At 33.4% G+C, this 24,853-nt stretch overlaps 1 protein-coding gene across 1 annotated transcript in view; it reads left to right on the top strand.

Annotated features, from left to right (window-relative positions):
• Noc3l (NOC3 like DNA replication regulator) overlaps positions 1 to 24,853 on the top strand; it is a 31,689-nt gene that overhangs the window by 5,626 nt on the left and 1,210 nt on the right. The window contains exons 5-19 of the mRNA XM_076834275.1: positions 699 to 752; positions 5,361 to 5,491; positions 7,394 to 7,555; positions 7,748 to 7,841; positions 9,107 to 9,282; positions 9,653 to 9,781; positions 13,186 to 13,317; positions 15,709 to 15,789; positions 16,122 to 16,222; positions 18,659 to 18,731; positions 18,811 to 18,874; positions 18,958 to 19,029; positions 19,555 to 19,736; positions 21,119 to 21,247; positions 22,043 to 22,140. Coding sequence (XP_076690390.1) covers positions 699 to 752; positions 5,361 to 5,491; positions 7,394 to 7,555; positions 7,748 to 7,841; positions 9,107 to 9,282; positions 9,653 to 9,781; positions 13,186 to 13,317; positions 15,709 to 15,789; positions 16,122 to 16,222; positions 18,659 to 18,731; positions 18,811 to 18,874; positions 18,958 to 19,029; positions 19,555 to 19,736; positions 21,119 to 21,247; positions 22,043 to 22,140 — 1,678 coding nt within the window. The remainder of the gene's footprint in view (positions 1 to 698; positions 753 to 5,360; positions 5,492 to 7,393; positions 7,556 to 7,747; positions 7,842 to 9,106; positions 9,283 to 9,652; positions 9,782 to 13,185; positions 13,318 to 15,708; positions 15,790 to 16,121; positions 16,223 to 18,658; positions 18,732 to 18,810; positions 18,875 to 18,957; positions 19,030 to 19,554; positions 19,737 to 21,118; positions 21,248 to 22,042; positions 22,141 to 24,853) is intronic.

The following is a 24,853-nucleotide window of genomic DNA, read 5'->3' as shown; positions in this document are numbered from 1 at the left end:
CTTTTTTTTTAGTATTTTAGTTGGACACAACACCTTTATTTATTTATTTTTATGTGGTGCTGAGGATCGAACCCAGCACCTCGAATGTGCTAGGTGAGTGCTGTACTGCTGAGTCACAACCCCAGCCCTGTGGTGTTTTAAACTTTTAACTCCTCACAAATACCTTGACATTTTTTTCATTTACAATTTAATTTTATTTTGGCTTTTACTCATCTACAAAATAAGGGTAGCTTTTATTAGTCACATTGATGATTTGGCCAGAAATACAGGTGGCTATCTCAGGTATCTCTTGTATTGTGAGTACACCTGAAGCTACAAGATTTGGGTAATTTTCTTTTCAAAGAGTTTGTTTTGCCAAATTTTGTTTAAAAAATGTGAACATATTAACTATCTTTGATTAGCCTTTTTCTTTTTTTAATGTATCTTTTTTGTGTGTATGTGGAATAAAACATAAGAGAAAGACAGAAATCAAAGATGTGAAATTTCATGATTTATCACAAAGCACATAGCCATAAAACTACCTTTCAGGAAAGAAATAGACACTGCCAGAATCCAGAAACATTTTTTTTGTGCTCCCCTCAATCACTAATTGCTCCCTCCCTATAAAAGTATTTACTGTCCTGAGTTTTATGGTAATCATTTCCTTGCTTTTCTATACATATATTATCACAATTTTAGTATGTATATTTTCTACATAGATACTGATAGTAACAAAGATGAAGAGGATCAAGAAGAGATGGAACTTGAGGAAGGTAATGGAATGCATCTTTACAATTACTAAATTATTAATTAGTCATTACTTTTTTACATAATAAAAATATGGGTTAATTTTAAGTAAAATCTAGAATATACATTTTGAAGTATTGCTCATTTAAAGATCATTTTGAACTTTTTTTTCTACATTTGCATAATCTCACCTTGTAGAATTTGTCATTTTGTTGTTTTTTTATTATAGAAAAATTTACACAATTATGTATTTATAGAGTCAAGGTGCACATAAGGAGTTTTGTTAATTATTACTGTTTTCTATTTTAATTGTAACAGAAGAAATTATAAATATTTTTTAATATTTTAGCTTTAACACAATTCACAATAGCAAGACTGTGGAACCAACCTAGATGCCCTTCAATAGACGAATGGATAAAAAAAATGTGGCATTTATACACAATGGAGTATTAATCTGCATTAAAAAATGACAAAATCATAGAATTTGGAGGGAAATGGATGGCATTAGAGCAGATTATGCTAAGTGAAGCCAGCCAATCCCTAAAAAACAAATGCCAAATGTCTTCTTTGATATAAGGAGAGTAACTAAGAACAGAGTAGGGATGAAGAGCATGAGAAGAAGATTAACATTAAACAGGGATGAGAGGTGGGAGGGAAAGGGAGGGAGAAGGGAAATTGCATGGAAATGGAAGGAGACCCTCAGGGTTATACAAAATTACATACAAGAGGTATCGAGGGGAAAGGGAAAAATAATACAAGGGGGAGATATGAACTGCAGTAGAGGGGGTAGAGAGAGAAGAGGGGAGGGGAGGGGAGGGGAGGGGGATAGTAAAAGATAGGAAAGGCAGCAGAATACAACAGACACTAGTATGGCAATATATAAATCAATGGAAGTGTAACTGATGTGATTCTGCAATTTGTATACGGGGTAAAAATGGGAGTTCATAACCCACTTGAATCAAAGTGTGAAATATGATATATCAAGAACTATGTAATGTTTTGAACAACCAACAATAAAAAAAAAAGAATAGACATTATGATTGATGTATGTACATTCCATGTATGTATTATATGTCAAAATACATTCTGCTGTCATGTATGACTAATAAAAATAAATCATATGGTAAAAAAGTAAAAAAAAAATATATTTTAGCTTTAAATTGCAAAAATGATTCTGGGATATGAAGTCATTTTTGTTGGTTCTCAGAACAATTATACTTTGTATATGTCTGTTTTAGATTATTGAACTATAGCTATAACAGTTTTAACGTTAAGTCAGGGTTAAAAACTGAAAGTACAGATTTTATTGTTAGAAACTGTACTCATTTTCGTGCACCACGATCAAGTAGGATTCATCCCTGGGATGCAAGGCTGGTTCAATATACGGAAATCAATAAACATTATTCACCACATCGATAGACTTAAAGATAAGAACCATATGATCATCTCGATAGACGCAGAAAAAGCATTCGACAAAGTACAGCATCCCTTTATGTTCAAAACCTTAGAAAAACTAGGGATAACAGGAACTTACCTCAAAATTGTAAAAGCTATATATGCAAAGCCTCAGGCTAGCATCATTCTAAATGGAAAAAAACTGAAGGCATTCCCTCTAAATTCTGGAACAAGACAGGGATGCCCTCTCACCACTTCTATTCAATATAGTTCTCGAAATACTGGCCAGAGCAATTAGACAGACAAAAGAAATTAAAGGCATTAAGATAGGAAAAGAAGAACTTAAATTATCACTATTTTCGGATGATATGATCCTATACCTAGAAGACACAAAAGGGTCTACAAAGAAACTACTAGAGCTAATAAATGAATTCAGCAAAGTGGCAGGATATAAAATCAACACGCATAAATCAAAGGCATTCCTGTATATCAGCAACAAATCTTCTGAACTGGAAATGAGGAAAACCACTCCATTCACAATATCCTCAAAAAAAATAAAATACTTGGGAATCAACCTAACAAAAGAGGTGAAAGATTTATACAATGAAAACTACAGAACCCTAAAGAGAGAAATAGAAGAAGATCTTAGAAGATGGAAAAATATATCCTGTTCATGGATAGGCAGAACTAACATCATCAAAATGGCGATATTACCAAAAGTTCTCTATAGTTTCAATGCAATGCCAATCAAAATCCCAACGGCATTTCTTGTGGAAATAGATAAAGCAATCATGAAATTCATATGGAAAAATAAAAGACCCAGAATAGCAAAAGCAATTCTAAGCAGGAAGTGTGAATCAGGAGGTGTAGCGATACCACATTTCAAACTGTACTACAAAGCAATAGTAACAAAAACAGCATGGTACTGGTACCAAAACAGGCAGGTGGACCAATGGTATAGAATAGAGGACACAGAAACCGATCCATAAAATTACAATTATCTTATATTCGATAAAGGGGCTAAAAGCATGCAATGGAGGAAGGATAGCATCTTCAACAAATGGTGCTGGGAAAACTGGAAATCCATATGCAAGAAAATGAAACTGAATCCCCTCCTCTCGCCATGCACAAAAGTTAACTCAAAATGGATCAAGGAGCTTGATATCAAATCAGAGACTCTGTGTCTGATAGAAGAAAAAGTTGGCTCTGATCTACATATTGTGGGGTCGGGCTCCAAATTCCCATAGCACAAGAGTTAAAGACAAGAATCAACAAATGGGACTTACTTAAACTAAAAAGTTTTTTCTCACTAAGAGAAACAATAAGAGAGGTAAACAGGGAGCCTACATCATGGGAACAAATTTTTACTCCTCACAATTCAGATAGAGCCCTAATACCCAGAGTATACAAAGAACTCAAAAAATTAAACAATAAGAAAACAAATAATCCAATCAACAAATGGGCCAAAGACCTGAACAGACACTTCTCAGAGGAGGACATACAATCAATCAACAAGTACATGAAAAAATGCTCACCATCTCTAGCAGTCAGAGAAATGCAAATCAAAACCACCCTAAGATACCATCTCACTCCAGTAAGATTGGCAGCCATTATGAAGTCAAACAACAACAAGTGCTGGAGAGGATGTGGGGAAAAGGGTACTCTTGTACATTGCTGGTGGGACTGCAAATTGGTGCGGCCAATATGGAAAGCAGTATGGAGATTCCTGGGAAAGCTGGGAATGGAACCACCATTTGACCCAGCTATTGCCCTTCTCGGACTATTCCCTGAAGACCTTAAAAGAGCGTACTACAGGGATACTGCCACATCGATGTTCATAGCAGCACAATTCACAATAGCTAGACTGTGGAACCAACTCTGATGCCCCTCAATAGATGAATGGATAAAAAAATGTGGCATTTATACACAATGGAGTACTACGCAGCACTAAGAAATGACAAAATCATTGAATTTGCAGGGAAATGGATGGCATTAGAGCAGATTATGCTAAGTGAAGCTAGCCAATCCCTAAAAAACAAATGCCAAATGTCTTCTTTGATATAATGAGAGCAACTAAGAACAGAGCAGGGAGGAAGAACAGGAGGAAAAGATTAACATTAAACAGAGTCATGAGGTTGGAGGGAAAGGGAGAGAAAAGGGAAATTGCATGGAAATGGAAGGAGACCCTCATTGTTATACAAAATTACATATAAGAGGTTGTGAGGGGAATGGGAAAAAAACAAGGAGAGAAATGAATTACAGTAGATGGGGTAGAGAGAGAAGATGGGAGGGGAGGGGAGTGGAGATAGTAGAGGATAGGAAAGGTAGCAGAATACAACAGTTACTATTATGGCATTATGTAAAAATGTGGATGTGTAACCGATGTGATTCTGCAATCTTTGTAATGTTTTGAATAACCAATAAAAAAAAAAAAGAAACTGTACTCATTTAAAATTTGTGACAGCAAGTTGGTTAAATTTTACTTTGACTTATATCTTATTAATAGTGTAAATGCAATTATACATTAACTTGTTAACTTGTCAATCTGAAGCTTATCACAGATTATGTTTGTTTAAGTTTATTACATCTAGTTCTTTGAATTTGTTAAATTGTACATGTTTTGTGTAATTCAAAGTACTACATAGAGTTGGAAACAAAGGATAATATTCTGCACTTAAAAAAGACTAAATCAGATTGCCTCCTTTCTTTAGTTAATATAAATTATTGTGGAGTTATTAGCATAGTGGATAAGAATATGAGCTGTAGAATCAAATTGCCAGGGTTTGAATCCCATTTCTATCGGGTTTATGGAATTAACTAACTTACTTTTTGTCTCTATGCCTGAATTTTCTTTCTTTCTTTCTTTTTTTTTTTTTAAAGAGAGAGTGAGGAGAGAGAGAGAGAGAGAGAGAGAGAGAGAGAATTTTAATATTTTATTTCTTAGTTTTTGGCAGACCCAACATCTTTGTTTGTATGTGGTGCTGAGGATCGAACCCGGGCCGCACGCATGCCAGACGGGTGCGCTACCACTTGAGCCACATCCCCAGCCCCCTGAATTTTCTTATTTAAAAACAGGGTCTCATAATACTACCTGTCAACATAATTACTGAGAGGATGATATATAATAATAAGTACAAAATCCTTAGTTATCATCATTATTAGTATAAGAAATTATTTCATTGAGTTTCTTGGATAGTAAATAAAGGCATACTTAAGAGGGAAAATCAAATCTGTTTCAGAGATCATTGAAGATCCTATTCCAGAGATGACCAGAGAAGAACATTTGATTGAGAGAAAGAAGAAACTACAGGAGAAGAAATTACATATTGCGACTTTGGCGTCTGCTATACTATCAGATCCAGAAAGCAATGTAGGTAGTATTAATTTCTTTAGGCTTTTCATAATAGATATGACACAAATATGTGATATATTAAGATTCTCTTGTTGCCTACAAACATGTACAAAAAGGAAAATAAATATCTAAACATAGTACATGGATTAGAAAGAAAGTAGGCAAAATCTTTGCTTGATCCTACTGCTGAACTTAATTTCCTTTGTAATCTTAGAAAAGTCACTTAAACTCTTATTATTTTCCTCATCTCCAAATGAAGATATTGGACTTGTTGTGGTAACTGTGAAAGTTACACAATTAATTGTATTAGGGAGGAGGAACCTACTTGGAAATTTGCTTGTCTGACCTATAGGGTTTTAATAAGAACATGCTACAGAGAAGACAGTAAATTAGCTCATGAATATTTGTAAGTGGAAAATCTTTAGTGAAATACAGTCACAGTTGTAATGAGTTTTCACTGGGTGTTATGGATAGTGGTAAAATAATGATAGTTATAACATGTGAACCTAAGAAACCTGAGGTTTAGTGTTGGCCCTGCTAAGTAATATTTGTGAGATTTGGGGTAAGTTATTTTATTCATGACTCACTTTCTTCATCTCTAAAAATAAGATAGTATTTACTTCAAAACTTTGTTGAGTATTAAGAAAATATATAATGTCATATAAAATGATATTATTATTATTATATTGGAATTTCCAGCATCTTACTAATAGATTATTTACCTTTATGGGTAAAAATTAATTTGAGTATGCTTTGGAGCAGTACTTATCTTTTTCTAATAAAGAGAGGGGAACATCTGGAGGAGAATCAGGAAAGGGGAGTTAGAATATTTCTCACCTATATTACCTGGTTTAATCATTACAAAACCATAGGACAAGATTTGTTTTCTTTTTTTATATTTTTTGTTGTTGATGCACCTTTATTGTATTCATTTATATGTGGTGCTGAGAATTGAACCCAGTGCCTCACCCGTGCCAGGCAAGCGCTCTACCGCTGAGCCACAGCCACAACCCAAGATTTGTTTATCTGATTTTACAACTGAAGAGTTGAACCTTAAAAAACTCAGATGAAATATTTTGGCATTCAAAAAAAAAAAAAAAAAAAAAACTCAGATGATTTGTTTTTTTTTCCTAGGTTTTAACAACTACCAGATTAGAATCCAGGTCTTTAACCGTGGAACTGTATGCTCATTTTACACAATTTAAAGATAGCGAATAAGTGTTATATTTCCTACTCCTTACTGTAGTAAACATTGTTAACTTTCAAGATACCACTCCTATAAGTGAAAGTAGTTCATTAAAACAAACATATTACTTGAAACCAAGTTTTTGTTTCTTTATTACATCATATAAATTATATTTGTATGCATCTTATTGATATTATGTGATTAGCTAGATACATTTAGTTTTTCAGTTGTTCATGGACCCTTATTTATTTACTTATTTATTTATATGTGATGCTTAGAATTGAAAATAGTCTCACACATGCCAGGCAAGTGTTCTACCACTGAGCCACAACCCCAGCCTCCTACATTTAATTCTTGATTATTATATGTGATTAATATATATTTGATTGGCATATGTAACATTTTAGTGCTACAAAAAGTTTTCAGGAAAATAGGATACAGGTTTCTAGAAAACTCAAAAAGAATTTCTAAAATAGGTAAATTAATAAATTGCAGCTATTTTTTGTAATCTCTTCCTTTTTCTAACTGCTTTTATGACAAAAATGTCATTACCTTGTAACTTTAGTGATGTATCTCATCTTGGTAAGGTAAACAGTGTCTGAAGTTTGATATGGCTTGGCTTGAGAGTCAACAGGTGAATTCCATTTATTACGTGAGGCATAACTCTGTTTTCTTTTTTGTTCAGAATTGTTTTGCTGTGAAATCTCTAGCCTCATGAATTATTTCTTTAACAGATTAAAAAACTGAAAGAATTACGTTCCATGCTCATGGAACAGGATCCTGATGTGGCTGTTACTGTTCGGAAGCTGGTGGTAGTTTCTCTGATGGAGCTATTTAAGGACATTACTCCTTCATATAAAATTCGGCCCTTAACAGAAGCAGAAAAATCTACCAAGGTAAAGCTAGATTACTGTATAAAATAAGCTGAAAATTTGGAGAGTTAGAAATGGGAGAAATAGGAATTATCTTATTTATTTATATCCTCCCACCCCCAGCACTGGGCATATGCAAGGCACTCATTTAAGTGCTAATTTTTGAATTTTAGTATTCTGATTTTAAAAAATAATTGATCCTTTTGGTCTTTTCAGATCCGCAAAGAAACCCAAAAGTTACGAGAATTTGAAGAGGGCCTGGTTAGCCAATATAAATTTTATTTGGAAAATCTGGAGCAAATGGTTAAAGGTATATTAAATAGATCCTAAAAGTATATAAAATGCATAACCTTGATCATGAAAGTGAACTCTTTGTTCTCTGTTGTGTAGTGAGAGGCAGGTGTATAGTGTATGTTGAAGAGCAGTGTCTAGAGTCAGACTCGTTGTGTTCAGCCTGACTTTACCACTTAGTATCTATGTTTTGAGTAAGTTTTTAATCTTTCTTTGCTTCAATTTTCCTATCTATGAAGTGGAAATAATAATAGAAGTTGCCTTAAAGAATTATTGAGAGAAGTAATAGAATTTATAAATTTATAATCTTAGAACTATATTTATCAGTCTAAGTGCTATATTTTATTGGCTACTAGAGTTAGTATTATTGCTATGGTCCTTTAGAAATAGTTGTGTACGTTTGTTGAAATTTAAACAGTTGGGGTTTATTCTACTGTTGGTTTTTATTTGGAAACAATAATCAGAGAAGAAAGATATCTTGAAATGGATGTGGATGCCTTGTAAGTGAACTTATAAATCAGTTGTTGAGGATTTTAAACTATTCTATCAACCCTTCTTTTTCTCTTCAGGAAAGGAAGGGCATAGGAAAAATTGGGTTTTGAGTAGAGAAGAGATTTACTTGCCTAAATCAGTTGCCTTTATTTGATTTAGTGTTCTTTTACTTCGTTTTAAGCCTAAAGATCACCCAGATCACTATCAGTTGGAGCAGGATTGCTGAATCCTGTTGGTTTGATGAGGGAATGAAGGTGGTGGAGGATAGTGGAGTAGTTGTGGCAGGCATGGATTTTGCATTATGCTTTGGTGTCCCAACTGGAACTAACTTAACTTTATGTTGACCAGCACTGTACAATAGAAATATAACATGAACTACATGTCATTTAAAAAAAAAAAGTTAGCCACACTGAATAAATAAATAAAAGGCAATGAAACTAATTTTAGTAGTAAATTATATATGTATCTAAATTATTGTTTTGATATATGAATGATTTTAAAAATTAATGAGATGTTTTACATTCTTATCTTTTTTATCCTAAGTTCAGAATCAAGTATATTTTATATTTACAGCGTATCTGAGCATTTCAAAGACTCAGTTGCCACATATTAGTATTGTCTGAATTGACCACATGCAGGTATAGACATTTTCTAAGCAGAATGAAGCACCATGAAATCTTTTTAGTTTTTTAGACTATGATCATATATATATATATTTATTGTAAAAGGAAGCCAGTTAATTTAAGTTTTGACCAATGAATAAGTAAGTAACTACATTTATCTTTTAAATAGATTGGAAACAAAGGAAGCTAAAGAAAAGTAATGTAGTTTCCTTAAAGGCATACAAAGGACTGGCTGAAGTGGCTGTGAAGAGCTTATGTGAGCTGTTGGTGACACTACCTCATTTTAATTTTCACAATAACATCATTGTATTGATTGTTCCTCTCATGAATGACACGTCAAAATCAGTGAGTTGCTTTAAATGATTTTTGCTGTTATTCTTAACAGAACATTATAGTCTGTGAGATTTATTTTCCCCACAAAATCGTTTTGGAGCAATTATTTATTGTTAAACTAGTATCAATTTTTTAAGTACTATCTCTTTAAGAAAATTATTAGAACCAAGTTTAGTGGAATGATTCCCAACAGAAGGCAGTTTTGCCCTCTAGGGAACACTAGGCAGATATTCTAGGACTGTGGTGGTGTGGGAGTATTACTGCTGGTAAAGCTTAGGGAGATTTTATAACTCCAATGTGCAGCATAGTCCTGTCACAACAAGGAAATACCAGTAGTGCCCAGGTTGAAAACACTGGTTTAGTGTAATATTTTATTTTTCAGATATCTGAAATGTGTTGTGAGGCAGTAAAGAAGCTCTTTAAACAAGATAAATTAGGCCAAGCTTCTCTTGGTGTAGTTAAAGTGATTTCTGGTTTTGTGAAAGGCAGAAATTATGAAGTTAGGCCAGAGGTAAGCCTTTCTTTTCTTACTTTGCATTTTATTTGTTTTTAAATTATACAGTTTATTTTAATTGTTATTAGGAATATTTATTTATTTATTTATTTATTTATTTATTTATTTATTTATTAGTGGTGCTGGGGATCTACCATTGTGCTTAACCACTAGCCTAAAGAATTTATTTATTTATATACTTCTATAAAGCATTAAAAGTACTTAAAATAATGTAAGCACTATTAACATTTGGTATGTATGTTCTTCTAGGTAGTTTTCTTTGCAGATATATGCTTGCTTATATTTTAAATAAAAAGTGAGCTTATACTATTAACAGATTTTAGAGCTGTTTTCATTTTATATATTGTGAATTTACGTGTAAGGCTCTCATGTTTTTGGTAATGATAGCCATAATATTCCATCATATGAATAGTGAGTCCCCTACTTATTTTTTTTAGACAACGGAGTTGTGTCTGTATTTTTGCTGTTAAAGCCAGTGTTGAAGAAAACATTTTGACCATATGATTTTTATTTTTCATATCATATGAGAATTCTGTGAATGGAATTTCTGAAGTGTAGATACTGGATCCATCATTCCTCACATTTAAAAAACTTGAGAGAGAATGCCAGATTGTCAGATTGTCTTCCAAAACATTTTATCACTTAGGTCCTAACTGTCTGCCCAGTACTGAATGTTACTGTTTTTTTTTTTTTAATATTTTTTAGTTGTCAGTGGACCTTTATTTTATTTATTTATCTGCAGTGCTGAGAATCGAACCCAGTGTTTCACGCATGCTAGGCAAGCACTCTGTCACTGAGCTACAACCTCAGCCCCTGAATGTTACTATTTAATCTTTGTTAGTAGAGTAGGTGAAAAACTGTATATATTGCATGTATATTTATTTGTACATATTTATTACTAAGGCTTTGCTTTCATTTGTACATTTATTACTCATTTGAATTTTTTTGCATGTTTGTATTTGGCAGCTTTTCTCTTCTAGTATTTATCTTTCTTAATGACTTGTGGTAATTCTTTTAACAGTTATTCATTTCAATAAATACTGTCATGTGCCAGGCAGTAGTCTAGGACCTGAGGATAACAAAAGAAACACAATTGAGTGTGTGTGTAGCCTATGGTACATAGTGAAGATATTAAATATTTGTTACATAAGTTACAAAGTTTTCTTGGTTAAGCAGCCTTTTAGTTTGCTTTTGTGCTTTACATATGAGGCTATGTTTTGTCATGCATAGAACCATCTCAGTCTCAAGATTTTAGATTCTTGCTGGGCATGGTGGTACACACCTTTAATCCCAGTGACTGAAGAGGATGAGGCAGGAAGATCACAAATTGAAAACCAGCCTCAACAGCTTACTGGGGCCCTAAGCAACTTAGTGAGACACCCTGACTTATAAAAAGGTCTGGATTCAATCTCCAGTACCTACCCTCCGCCCACCAAAAAAACAAACAACAACAACAACAAAAGATTTATAGATTCTTTCCTTCCAGGTTTTTAACTTTTTTATTTTTTGTGTTTAAATATTTAAGCTATTTGACCTTTTTTTGTGTAGATATAATATATACATTTAATATATATAATAGTATCTATTTAACATTGATTTGGCCAATTATTCCAACACTGTTTTCCTTTTTCTGCTGATTTAAAATGTAGATGATTTATTAGATACTAAATTCCTACACAAAAAAACTTTATTTGTGGGGACTGTGGTTATAGCACAGTGGTAGAGTGCTTGCCTAGCATGTGGGAGGCACTGGGTTCAATTCCCTGTACCATAGAAGGAAAGCCAGTCTTTTTATTTTGAGATATGGTCTAACTAATTTGCCTATGCTGGCCTTGAACTTGTGATCCTCCTACATCATCCCAAATAGCTGGGATAACAGGTGTGCTTCATTGTGCCAGGCTTTTATGTTGTTAAGTGAAGTTTTATAGTTTTCTTCATTTGGGTCTTAGATACTTTTATTAAATTTCTTTTTAATTATAAAGTTTGATGGTTAAGTAGATATTTTTTACTCATGTGTTTAAGTTCCCTATTTTTATAGTTGTCCTTTGCTATCAAATTCCCTTTGTTTCCTTAAAACTAGATTCCTGCTGAACCACCAAAATGATAACTATAAGGTTTAAGTAAAAGAAAATCTTTAGAATTTTTACTCAGAATTATAAAGTGATCAGTTAATAAGAGTTGTACATGAAACTCAGCTATAGAGAAACTATTCATTTCAGTGTTACTAGAATAAAAACTACATCCTTTTCGTTGTGGTGATGGTGCTGGTGCTGGTCATTGAAGCTAGGGCCTTTTGCATGTTAGGTAAGCATTTTATCACAGATCTAAACTTCTAGCCCCATAAAAACCACAGCCTTTAATTTGAAGTTACTTTTGATTGGTGAATGATATTTTATGAGCACCTAGAATACCTACAAAATATTAGAAATTGATCTTTCTAATACCTAGAATGGCCCAGGTTTCCACTTTATGCCTTTAGTAATTGCTTGTTTTCATTCTGAGTTTTTAGCCCTGCTATCTGAACTACCCAGCTTTCTTCTACATGTGCATATTGGAACATCAAAATAATACAAACCTGTAGTTTTCAAATGTTTGTTCCAGGAATGCTACTGTGACTGAAGGAAGTCAGTAGGGTAGTTTCTTCCAGAGAAACAAAATGTAGTATTTGATATCTTTTTGTTTGTTGTGTTTAAATATGAGAATGGTTGCTGTAGCACATACAACATCAATTTTCAAATTGGTTTCTGGAATTTTGAGTGCCTTAAGATAAAAGTTCTCATTTTGGTCTATGGACCAGTATCAGTTGGAAATTAGAAACATAACTAGGGCTTCATTCCATACCTGCTGAAATAGAAATTCTGGGGATCCAGCTATTTGTGTTTTAACATGTTTTCTGGGTATTTCTGATACTTGATAAAACTGGGAAACCATTGGTTTAAAGAAAAATTAGTTTTCTTTGAAGAATAACAATAGTCTTCATGCTGTTACTTTTTTTTTATTATTATGAGAAACACATGAAGACTAACACCATTAACTGCAAAACTGAAGCAAGCTTGGTAAATTAAAGCCAGGTTCAAAATATCTTAATTTATATTTCCTCCTTCCATATTGTCCAAACCTTTTTCTATCTTGCTTACTCTTTGTAATCCTATCTACCAATGTAAGTAGTCTATGTCATTGTCATTGCAGTAAAGTTTTATGTATTTAGTCAAATATTGTTGTTCACAAATAAGTGAATATGATTAGCAAAAGATAGTAGAACTATGTGTAAAATGTGATAAAGATGCTTGAAAGTGGTTTTGCATGATAGGAGGAAATTATAGTTAAATGCTATTTTTTTCTATATAATTTTTGAGGGTATAGATATTAAGTTATATATTTGTATTTTTTTCCAATATTAGATGTTAAAAGCATTTTTGTGCCTAAGAATCAAGGAAGTAGAAGTAAAAAAAGATACAGAAGACATCAATAAACCCAAAAAGTTCATGACTTTCAAGGAAAAGAGAAAAACTCTATCAAGAATGCAGAGAAAGGTTTGGTTTATTTCCATTTTTGTTTTATTTAAGTATTGTTTTATTTGATCTTTTATATTTCAAAATCTGAGAGTGGGGCATGGTAGCACATGTCACAGCTATTTGGGAGATTGAGGCAGGAGAGTGCTATAGGTCATAAGTTAGAGGCCAGCATGGACAACATATTGGGACCCTGCTCAAAAAAAGAAACAAAACAAAACATTTTTGAAACCTAGTATTTATTTTTTATTTGTTTTAGTACTAGAGATTGAACACTGGGGGCACTTTCCTGTTGATGAGCCACATCCCCAGTCCTTGATAAACTTTTTAGAAATTTTGGTACAGGATCTTGCTAAATTGCTGAGGGTTTTGTTAAGTTGCTAGGCTGGTCTCAAACTTGCAGTCCTACTGTTTCTGGCAAAAATCTAGTATTTAGAGAATTTAATTTTTACCAGTTATTTCAAAAAATGTTTTCTTACATCAATTTGAATTGACAGTTATTGACAAAGAACAGTAGGTGGAAAGGTATTTTTGTCATATGGGCTTTTATTCTTTTGCTTTTTAGATCCATTTAGAATCATTTGTTTTACACAGATTTTTTTTTTTTTTTTTTTTTTTCTTAAAAGGATACATTTAGGCTGGGCTTATAGCTCAGTGGTAGAGCACTTGCCTAGCATGTATGAGGCACTGGGTTTAATTCTCAGCACTGCATATAAATAAGTAAAGGTCCATCAATAACTAAATAAATATATACACATATATATACACATATGTATATATATACGTATTCATATATCTTCACATGGATGCATCCTTTTATATATATATATAAATATTAAATATAAAAGGATGCATCCATGTGAAGATTGGAGCCACACGTGAGCTTGTTAATTGAATCATTTTTTTGGTTAGAATTCCCACTCCTTGTTAAACCTAAGTTGAAATTTATCCCATTGTTATTTACTGAGACTTTAGAAACCTTTGTTTTAAAAAGACAACTAGTATCTTCCTTAGAGAATCATTATACAGTTTAAATGAGATGATGATGTATTGTAAACTTAAAGAGTTTATAATACTGGATATGCTTTATAAACAATAGTTGTTACCACCACTAAATTCATTGTTTTTATCACTTAAATACAACATTTTTAAACAGTTTGTTAGAGTTATGAAATTACTTATAAAAATGAAACAAAAAGTAATTTCCAGTGATCTCTATGACTGGTCTTCATACATTTTCAAAACCTGACAGAAGTAATAGACTTAATTATAAACAAAGAAAATAAATACATTAAGGTGGTATTGTTTAAATACTTAATAAGTTGGATGTCTCTGTGGGGGCCAGAGGGGACAAAGACCAATAAAAACATGGCAACTTTTTAACAGTTTCTTAATGAAGGAATGAAATTTCCTTAGTCAGTTCTCTATGCCTCAGGCAGCTTAGCAGCATTGTTTGCTGCTCTTCCAACATTAGAAAGTGGAAAAAAATTGGATATTTTATTGAATTTTTAAAGTAATATCTGGTTTTATTTATTATGTGAAATGTGATTGGGAGGAATTATTGATGATGGGCTAATAACTCTAGGAGTTATTTTTGTGTTCAGTGAATGTTCTCTTTTTTATGTTTTGAAAAATTTTAATTGTAGAAAATTATATCCCATTGTATCTATTGTTCAAAATGAACAAATGTTAATAGATTTACTTCTGGTTTTTTCTTGAAATGAAAGAAACCATTAGAAGCTGGATGTTGTGGCATACATCTGTAATCCCAATATCATGGGAGGCTGAGCCAGTGAGGATCCAGAGTTCAAAGCCAGCCTACACAGCATAGCAAGACCGTATTGCATAAATAAATGAATAATGACTGAATTGCATAAATAAATGAATGAATGAATGAATGAATAACCAAGTAAGCAAGCAAGCAAGCAAGCAAAGAAAGAAATCATTGTTGAGAGGGAGGAGACTCATTTGTTTCTCTTTCCAGTCTTGTTCTTCTGCTTCCCTCCCAGGAGGCAGTCACCATTATAAATATGGTTTGCATATACATCTGTTCCATGAGTTCTACTTTTGCTTATATTTACCTTCCTAGACAATATGTGGTTTTATTTAAAAAATGATTTATTCATTTCTTTTTCCTGTTCAGAATTTTTATATTTTTAACTTGTACATTAGAATTGTACATAATAGGATACATTGTGACATATTTGCAAACACACATGACACAAGTTTCACTCCCCAGAATCACCCCTTTTTTCCCTCCCTCACCCAGTTCTCTTCCTCTACTGATTTTCCTTTTAATTTCATGAGTCCTCCCTCTAGTATGTGGTCAGATATCTGTTTTATAATGTTGACATTTTGCTTGTTTGCCTTTTTTCACTCGATGGTGTACTTACTTTCCCCCCCTATTTTCAGTGGAAGAAAGCAGAAGAGAAACTAGAGCGAGAGCTTCGGGAAGCAGAAGCTTCTGAGAGTACTGAGAAAAAACTTAAGCTAGTAGGTAGTTTCATATTCTCTTATGCTTTCAGAATGTTTTATTATATGATTTTAACCTGAAAATTATTGTTTCAACCTGTAGGTAGATAATTTTGATTTATTATATGAGGCTTAGATGATTTTTAGGGTGCTCAAGAAACTATCGTGTGGTCAGTGTTAGTTTTATGAATCACAAGATGTATATTTTCATTCTATATTAAGTTCCAAAGATTAACTTATGGGGAGAGATGATAAGGGAAAAAGAAGGTTTAACTTTGAAAGTCATAGTTGTGTTAGCTCAAGGAAAGCATACTAGGTTACCCTAAGGTGATTTTGTCTGTTTCCTCTGCCAGCACACGGAGACCCTGAATATGGTATTTGTGACCTACTTCAGAATATTGAAGAAGGCCCAGAGATCACCTCTTCTGCCAGCAGTCCTTGAAGGTCTTGCCAAGTAAGGGCTGTGTAGGTTGAAATCTTTTAGATTCCTTATAAATATAATGTTCTCTGTTCTCATTTGCTTTTTGTCTTTCCTTAAACTGTTTGTAACAAAAGGCTTTTTTGGTTTTGTTATCGCAACGTTTTATTTTTTAAGTCTTTGTTAACTCTTTCCTTCTGTTTTGTACATTGTAGGCATCCTTAAAGTTCATCTCTCAGTCCTTGGTTCTTTTTTGCACTGTGTAGTCAGTTATCTACCAAATCCCAGCTTGTGCATCATTTCTTGAATCCTCTGTAATATGTTTCTGTTAAAATACATCTTTTTGCATATCCTATTAATACTGATTACTTTCTTGAAGAATGGTTGTCCTGATAGCTTTCTATTATTAGTTATGAGGTGGTATCCTGTATAATATTGTTAACCAATAAAAATATAAGGTGAACTACATATGCAATTTAGCTATATTATTACAAAGGTAAAAAGATACAAGTGAAATGTATTTTATTGAATTAGATTTGTCTAACATTTTAACATATAATTTGTATTAAGTATTAATGAGATAGTTGGCATTCTTTTTTTTTTTTTTTTCCTCTTCTTTTTAGCATAAAAGAGTAGGATTTATTTAAATGAGAAGAAAAGAAGCAGAGTTTTTACCAGGCAAAGGCACGGGGTGAGGGGGGTGTGGCGATGGTGGGGGCAGGATCTGATAGGTTGCCCTTGGCATCCTTTTTAAAATATGTCTTTGAAAACTAGTGTATATTATATACTTACAGTACATCTCAATTTGGATCAGCCACATTTCGAGTTTCTAGTAGTCATGTAGCTAGTGCCTACCATTGTTGGATAACACAGATTTAAAAATAGAAATAGGACTTATGACTGGAAGATATAGAAAAGGCAAGTTCTGTTCATCATAAGAAATTACTTTCTAATGACTAAAGTTGTTTGGCATTGGGTTGTATTTCTTTATAGGGTAATGTCCCCATCCTTGAGAATTTTCAAAGAAAGGCTAATCAGAGAAGGGATTACTCTTATATTATGTAAAACTTGCTATTTATTTTTTTAATGGCCAATTTCCTTATTTAAGTTTTTTTTAAACCTCTTATTTTAGAAGCAAATAAAAAGAATCAAAATAATCCAAATAAAAAGAATCTAAACCTTAAAATAAGTTCCCTTTCTTGTACATCTATATAAGTTTGTTTGCCTGCCGCCTTTCACAAATGGAATCATGCTTACATATATGTCCTGTAACTAGACATTTTTATAGTATTTTTCCATGTTAGCACATATAGATGACTTAATTTTTTAAGTTCCTAATACTCCATTTTATGGTTACGAATATTTGTTTAGCCTTTCCCCTGTGTTACTGCTTGTATATATATCTTCATGCACTTGCATGCATCTATTGCCAGGTCAAAGAGTATGCTCGTCTTCAATTCTGATAAATACTGCCGAATGGCTTCCCACAAAATGGTACTAATAGACATGGACTGTCACTTCTAATGTATTATTTCTTTGGTCTCTCCTTGTTCTAAGATTTATATAGCAAAAATTCTTTATTAATATTTAAAAGGTATCCTGGCTTAAGCCAACTTTAGTGCCTAATAATTTATAGTATACATACAGGGTAGGCTCACATTTAGTAGCTCACATGATTCTCTCTTTTTTTTTTTTTTCATATTTTTTTAGTTATACATGGACACAATATCTTTATTTTGTTTATTTATTTTTAATGTGGTGCTGAGGATTGAACCCAGGGTCTCATACATGAGAGGCTAGTGTTCTACTGCTGAGCCACAACCCTAGCCCCTTATATGATTCTCTTTAACCCTATTGGTAGTCTTAGTTATTTCCAGAAATAGAGGCCCAAGACAGTCAAATTACAATCTAGGATCATATAGGTAATTAGTAGCAAGAACCTCAACTAAACATCAGGTCCTATATTCTTCTCATTTTATCTTCAAAGCTGTCATAGGGTCCATATGTTCTTTTTTGGGTGCTGGGAATTGAACTTAGGGTCTTGTGCATGCTAAATATGCACTCTATCATTGAGCTATGCCCCAAGACTAGGGTCTTATAAATGACAGAATCTTCCTTTCTCTCTTTCTACTACCTGTTTTCCTAGAAGCTGACTCTGCTGGCTCCTTTGTGAGTTTTCATATTGCTAGAAACCTAGTAAACTTTCCCCAGGGAGTATATTTGCTCTTAGCAACTTCTGAGGACAAAGTGTTTTAAAATATTTTTGATCTGTTTAGTGCTTTATATATTCCTGCTGAGCACAGTGTCTGTTAGTGTGAATCATTATAAATATTAATAATAACTATAATATCTGTCATAATTAACATTTTAAAATAAGGAGTATTAAAAATCAAGTTTTAAAGTCAAGTTTAATTTTTACCTACATATTTCTGCTTTTTGATTATCCTTTAACTAAGTTTTGTTTAATTTTAGGTTTGCTCACCTTATAAATGTGGAATTTTTTGATGATTTATTAGTGGTTCTTCATACTCTCATTGAATCTGGTGTAAGTAGCTATTAATGAATTACTTTTTAGAAGATATAAATGATAATTATTATTCTTAATAGCTTTTTTCTTTTTAAAGGACCTAAGTTACCAAGAAAGTCTTCACTGTGTTCAGACTGCTTTTCATATTCTTTCTGGGCAAGGTAAGATATTTTCTTAATCAAGTTTGTTTGCTTTGTCTTCGGAAGCTGTACTTACCTAATATGTATTTGTTTTCATTTCAAAGGTGACGTTCTAAATATTGATCCAATGAAATTCTATACACATCTCTACAAAACGCTATTCAAATTACATGCAGGTATGTATGTTAAAATATTTCCTTAATACATATTTATTTTCTAATTATATATGACCAGAATTATAATCAATGAGAAATTGGCATAGGTACCTAATATACTGGCCTGCCAGTGCACACATCTGAATTTAACCTTATGAAAGACTTGAAGAAAGAGTAACTTCCGGGTTTTTTTTTTTGGTACTGGGGATCGAACCTGCGGTGCTTAACTGGGCTCACATCCCCAGTCCTTTTTTATTTTTTATTTTGAGACAGGGTCTTGCTAAGTTGCTTGGGGCCTCACTGAGTTGCTGAGGCTGGTCTCAAACTTAAAATCCTCCTGAACTTTTGGTATTGACTGAAAATGCAGTCAGTATAGCCCACTGCATCTTTAGCTGTACAGTACTTTTTCAGTGATTAGGGAAATGATTTGAGACAGGTATAACAATTCAGCTTGTTTGTGTATATTTGTGTTTTTCTGGAGTTCAGTGAAGTTGCATAAAGAAAAAGTAATGAGAAGAGTTCTGAAGAATATATCTGTTGTTTTAGGTGCTACCAATGATAGTGTTGAGATTGTACTCCAGTGCCTCGATGTCATGCTAACCAAGCGCAGAAAACAAGTTTCTCAACAACGAGCCCTTGCCTTTATCAAGCGCCTTTGTACCCTTGCTCTTCAGGTTCTTCCGAATTCAAGCATTGGCATTTTAGCAACTACCAGAATATTAATGCATGTAAGTAGTAATACAAATGAGGAGAGCTAAGTTCTTATAATACTGCAGTCACATTTTGTTTGTTTGATCTGTGTCTTTTTCCCTCTTTTATATTATTATTATAACCACAAAAGTTATTCACAACTGGGTGTGGTGTCACATGTCTGTAGTCCCAGCTCCTTGGGACATTGAAAAATGGAAGCAAGAGTGTTAACGTTGCTTGAGCCCAAGAGTTTGAGGCTAGTCTGGGCAACACAGTGAGACAATGTTTTGTTAGGAAAGTCAGATAGGAAAAATAATTCACATTTGTAACAAGATCAGGTGATAGTAGAAGTACAACATAAAATTACATATGGAAAGGATTCTGTATCTGCTGACACTTCTCAAATGTAATTATTTTTATCACTTGGTGTGTATCCTTCCTATAGACTTTTTGAAATTCATGTATAAGTACTTGTACCACACACAAAACCAACAATTTTTTTTTTTTTTTTTTTTTTGGTAATGGAAAGGAGATTAAGGGGATTATGGATACGCTGTTTTTTAAAAACACTTAATGGTAGTGGATACAATACAAATATTCCCATTTTATCTCTTTAATAATTAGGGTTTATTTAGTTCTTTATTTAACAAAGACCTGTATAGTTCTTACTATGTATCTGCCACTTTTATAAATGCTTTACAAAGATTAATTCACTTAATTTTTATGACCCTGAGGTAGCTGCACTTATTGTTCCCATTTTACAAATGGTAAAACAGGTCGAAAGAGAAAGTAACTTTCTTACCTTTTTTTTTTTTTGAAAGTAATTTCTTAAGATGACACTAGTATTAAGTGTTAGAAGTGGCATTCAAATTTAGGTAGTCTGGCTTTTATGCTTCTTTGTAGTTCTCTTGATGGATATAGGTTATTATTGTTACTGCTGTTAACCAATGATGCTGTATTGAATATATGTGTATTGGATGTATTTTTGTAAGAAAGATTCTTTTTTTTTTTTTTTTTTTTATATTTTTTAGTTGTTGATGGACCTTTATTTTTTCTTTATTTATATGTGGTACTGAGAATTGAACCCAGTGTCTTCCACATGCTAGGCAAGCACTCTGCCACTGAACTACAACCCTAGCCCCTGTAAGAAAGAGTCTTAAAAGTGGGATTGGAAAGTGGAAAAAATATTTTGTTTTCTTTTGCAAGAAAGAAAACAGAATATTCTTGTTTTCTTCTCAAACAAGACATTCTTTTGCAATTTTTTTCTTACTATATAAACTTAAATGACTTCTTATTAAAGACCTTGTGCTTGTAGCTCGTATATAACCACAAATTCAAATGAAACACAAGTGCAGACCAATGAGATTCTTAAAATTACAATATTAATTTATTAATTCTCCCTTTTAATGTGTTTCTGGAGACTTTCCCCAAAACAGATCTATTGCTTGACAATGAATCTCAGGGAAGTGGGGTTTTCCTCCCCGAGCTGGATGAGCCCGAGTACTGTAATGCTCAGAACACTGCACTGTGGGAATTGCATGCACTGCGGGTAAGAGTAGCCCTATTTATTTATTTTTCTTCTTTTGTGAGCAGTAATTTTTCAGTTTCCTCAAATAGTTATTATTGTCAGAGGACTTACTGTATTTTGTTCTGAGGAATATCTGTTTTATAATTCATATTTTAATATTACATTTCACTTTGCTTTTCTTATTCTTTAAGCTGTTAAGGTTCATTCTCTAAGACAGTAGAAAACAATGACAGTTTTTATATTGAATCTTATCCAAAGATATTTCAGTAGGCCACATTTCATGGTTTTCCCTATGTCCTACAACATCCTTGTTCCTGCGTATGGATAGCATTAGAGTGAGCCTTGTGAAATATGAGTATCAGGTCAGTTGTTGTGAACTATTTTCACTCAGAAATAGGAATTACTTTTTAATATCTTTTTAATACTATAAAAGCAAGACTAAACTATGTCACTGGTAACTTGGTCATCAAACAGATTTGTTTTTTAAAAAACATTTATTTAGTTGTAGATGAACACACAGTGTCTTTATTTATTTTTATGTGGTGCTAAGGATCGAACCCAGTGTCTCACAAATGTAAGACAAGTGCTTCACCACTGAGCCCCAGCCCCAGCCCCGAGATTTGTGTTTTAATACTGTTGTCAGCAAAAATTATATTTTTTCTGTAGGCATGTGGTTCTGATAAGTTAAATATGTATATGTGGGTTTTTTTTTTTTAAAGCAAGATTTTATGGTTTTATTAAAGAAAATCTTTGCTCAGCTAGTGTTTTCTAAAGTACTGATCTGTGCAAAATGTGGTTTTCCTGTTTCTTCTTCAGAGACATTACCATCCCATCGTGCAGAGATTTGCAGCTCATCTAATGGCTGGAGCACCTTCTGAAGGCTCTGAAGCATTGAAACCAGAATTGAGCCGAAGGTAATATTTAGCATCGCTTTATTCTTTTCCTTTTTTGTTTTCTTTGCAGTGTGAGAGATTGAACCCAGAGCATTGCTTTATTCTAAAACTACAAAATTTAGAGACTTGAAATGAAGATTAGTGGTAGAGCACCTGTCTACTAGCTCATTCAAGGCCCTGGGTTTGATCCCCCGTATTTCAGGAGAAAAATTAGAAAAGAAGACAACTACCAAAATTCAGCTGATAGCTCTTTACTTTGAAAAGTCTAGTACTATGAAGTACTAGATTACAAAAGGTTAAGTGCAAGTTGAGGGTTAGGTTTTTGTCTCACTTCATATTCCTGAATTGTTCTATAGATAAAATATGCTGGCTAGTTGAAAGTAGTGATGCCTATAATCCCAGCTACTTTGGAGGCCAAGGCAGGAATATTGCAAATTCAAGGCCAGCCTGGACAACTTAGTTAGACTTTATCTCAAAAATTAAAAAAATAAAAAAAGGACCAGGAGTATAGCTCTGTGGTAAGAGTTTGCTTAGCATGTGTGAGGCCTGTGTTTAATCCTCAGTTCCGTATAAATCAATGAAAAAGTATGCTGGCTGTGATTTTATTTGTTTGAATAATTCCTTAAAACTTAAAAGGAAAAAAAAAATCCTGAAAAGTTTCACACATATAGAAAAGTAAAAAGAGTAGTATAGTGAAAAGTCCAATCAGAGTGAGCTTCCTTGCTCCTTTTTTTTTTTTTTTTTTAAAGTGCTGGGTATCCAGCCTAGTAGCTATCACTGAGCTACATCCCAAGCCCTCTTCTTTTTTTAAAAAAACAATTCTGCTATGGCAGAAAATGAGGAAAGTGAGGGAAAAAAAAAAAGAGGTGTTTTGGAATACTGCCACCAGAAAGACAACAGTTTCATTCCTTGGCCCTCCTAAGAATACCTTCCAACCTATAAAAAGGTCAGAAGGGAACTTCCAGCATCCACTATATGCTTCTAGATGGGAAAAGGGTCCTTCTAAAAGAAATTTCTTTTCTTCTAATGTTGTATTTTGGAAATATTCTGAAGTTGGAAAAATAGTAATTAACCTATATCCCACCAAATTAGTTAGGAAATACTTCAGTTAAATATAGTAGAAGATAAAATGGTAGCTATTTTTATCTTAGACCATTTATGCTTGCTTCAGAAAAATATATGACACTCAGTAATATATAAAGAACAGAAATTTATTTTCCCAAGTTCTGCAGATTGGGAAGTCCAAGATAATGGGGCCTTGTTGTATCATTTGGAGGAGTGGAGGAAGGACAAGCTATGCAGAGACTATGAGAAAGCATCTTTGAGGAGCCATTAATCCCTCATGGCCTTATTAGCCCATTTCTTGTACTGTCACATTGGCCATTAAGTTTTTTTTTTTGTTTTTTTTTTTAAGAGAGGTGGGGGGGAGAGAGAGAGAATTTTAATATTTATTTTTTTTAGTTCTCAGCGGACACAACATCTTTGTTTTTGTATGTGGTGATGAGGATCGAACCCGGGCCACACGCATGCCAGGCGAGCGTGCTACCGCTTGAGCCACATCCCCAGCCCGGCCATTAAGTTTTGATACCTGAATTTTGGAAGGGACACATTCAAACCATAGTACTTTGTAGTGTAACCAGTACCCAGAATTAGCATTTTGCTGTTGCGTAAATTTTTTTCCCTTGTAAGTGTTCTTTTTTTTTTTTTTTCTTTCCTTTCTTTTTGGTACTGGAGATTGAACCCAGGGATACTTTACCACTAAGCTACATCCCTAGTCCTTTCTACTTTTTTATTTTGAGATAGAATCGCACTAAGCTTCTTAGGGATTTGCTAAGTGCTGAGGCTGCAAAATTCTCCCACCTCAGCTTTCCAAACTGCTGGGAATACAGGCATGCACCACCATACCCAGCTAGCCTCTGGTTTCTTTAATTCAGATACCACAGGTGGCTTGAAGAGTGGGCCAGACTCTTCGGAGTTTGAACAAAAGTTTAAATTAGTTGCTGTCTTTGGAATATTGGAAGAATTCACGTAACTTTGACATTTCCAGCTTCTCCTGAGATACTAGACTTGGTGATTTTGGCCTGTATTTTTACATGGCAGTATCAATAGTCAGTTACTGTTCCCTCTAAAAGGGTTGCTTTCTGGCTAGGATAATCTTTGGCCTTATTAAATAATGGCCATTTACCTTTTTCTTCCTTCTTACTTCCTAACAGTCCCCATCCCCCACCTTCAATATTTTTTTAAAGTGGGGAAAAAGAAAATTCTTTGTCATTCACAGTACCTTCATTTTGTTCATCCATTTTTATGTGCTGCTGAGGATCGAACCCAGTGCCTCACACGTGCCAGGCAAGCACCCTACCAATGAGCCACAACCCCAGACCCTCTTTTTATTTAATGATTATTTTCTGTTATATTTTCATTAGTGATCCTCAGTATTTTCCTCTTTAATGCCAGTTTTTCTTTTCTGGAGGAAGATGAGGATTGCGTTTATACTGAAGGCTTGCAAAGGGAGATACATATGTGTTGCTTTTCTGGAGGACAGAGATTGGGTGTAAGCTTAATCATAGTCCTTACAGGTCATTTCCTGTCTCCTTTGGGGAAAGTGAACTAACCTTAAATTATTAAGGTTTCACGTACATGATGTGGATATAGACATGTTTTCTGTCCTGAGTGTCCTTTCCTTGTTTTTCATCCGGTTCAGCTGTATTTTGAAGTCCCTGGGGAATAACTTGAT

The sequence above is a fragment of the Callospermophilus lateralis genome, chromosome 15, assembly GCF_048772815.1.
Source record: "Callospermophilus lateralis isolate mCalLat2 chromosome 15, mCalLat2.hap1, whole genome shotgun sequence".
Lineage (NCBI taxonomy): Eukaryota > Metazoa > Chordata > Mammalia > Rodentia > Sciuridae > Callospermophilus > Callospermophilus lateralis.
The sequence above is the reverse complement of the archived record's forward strand: the minus strand, read 5'-3'. Positions and strand labels throughout refer to the sequence as shown.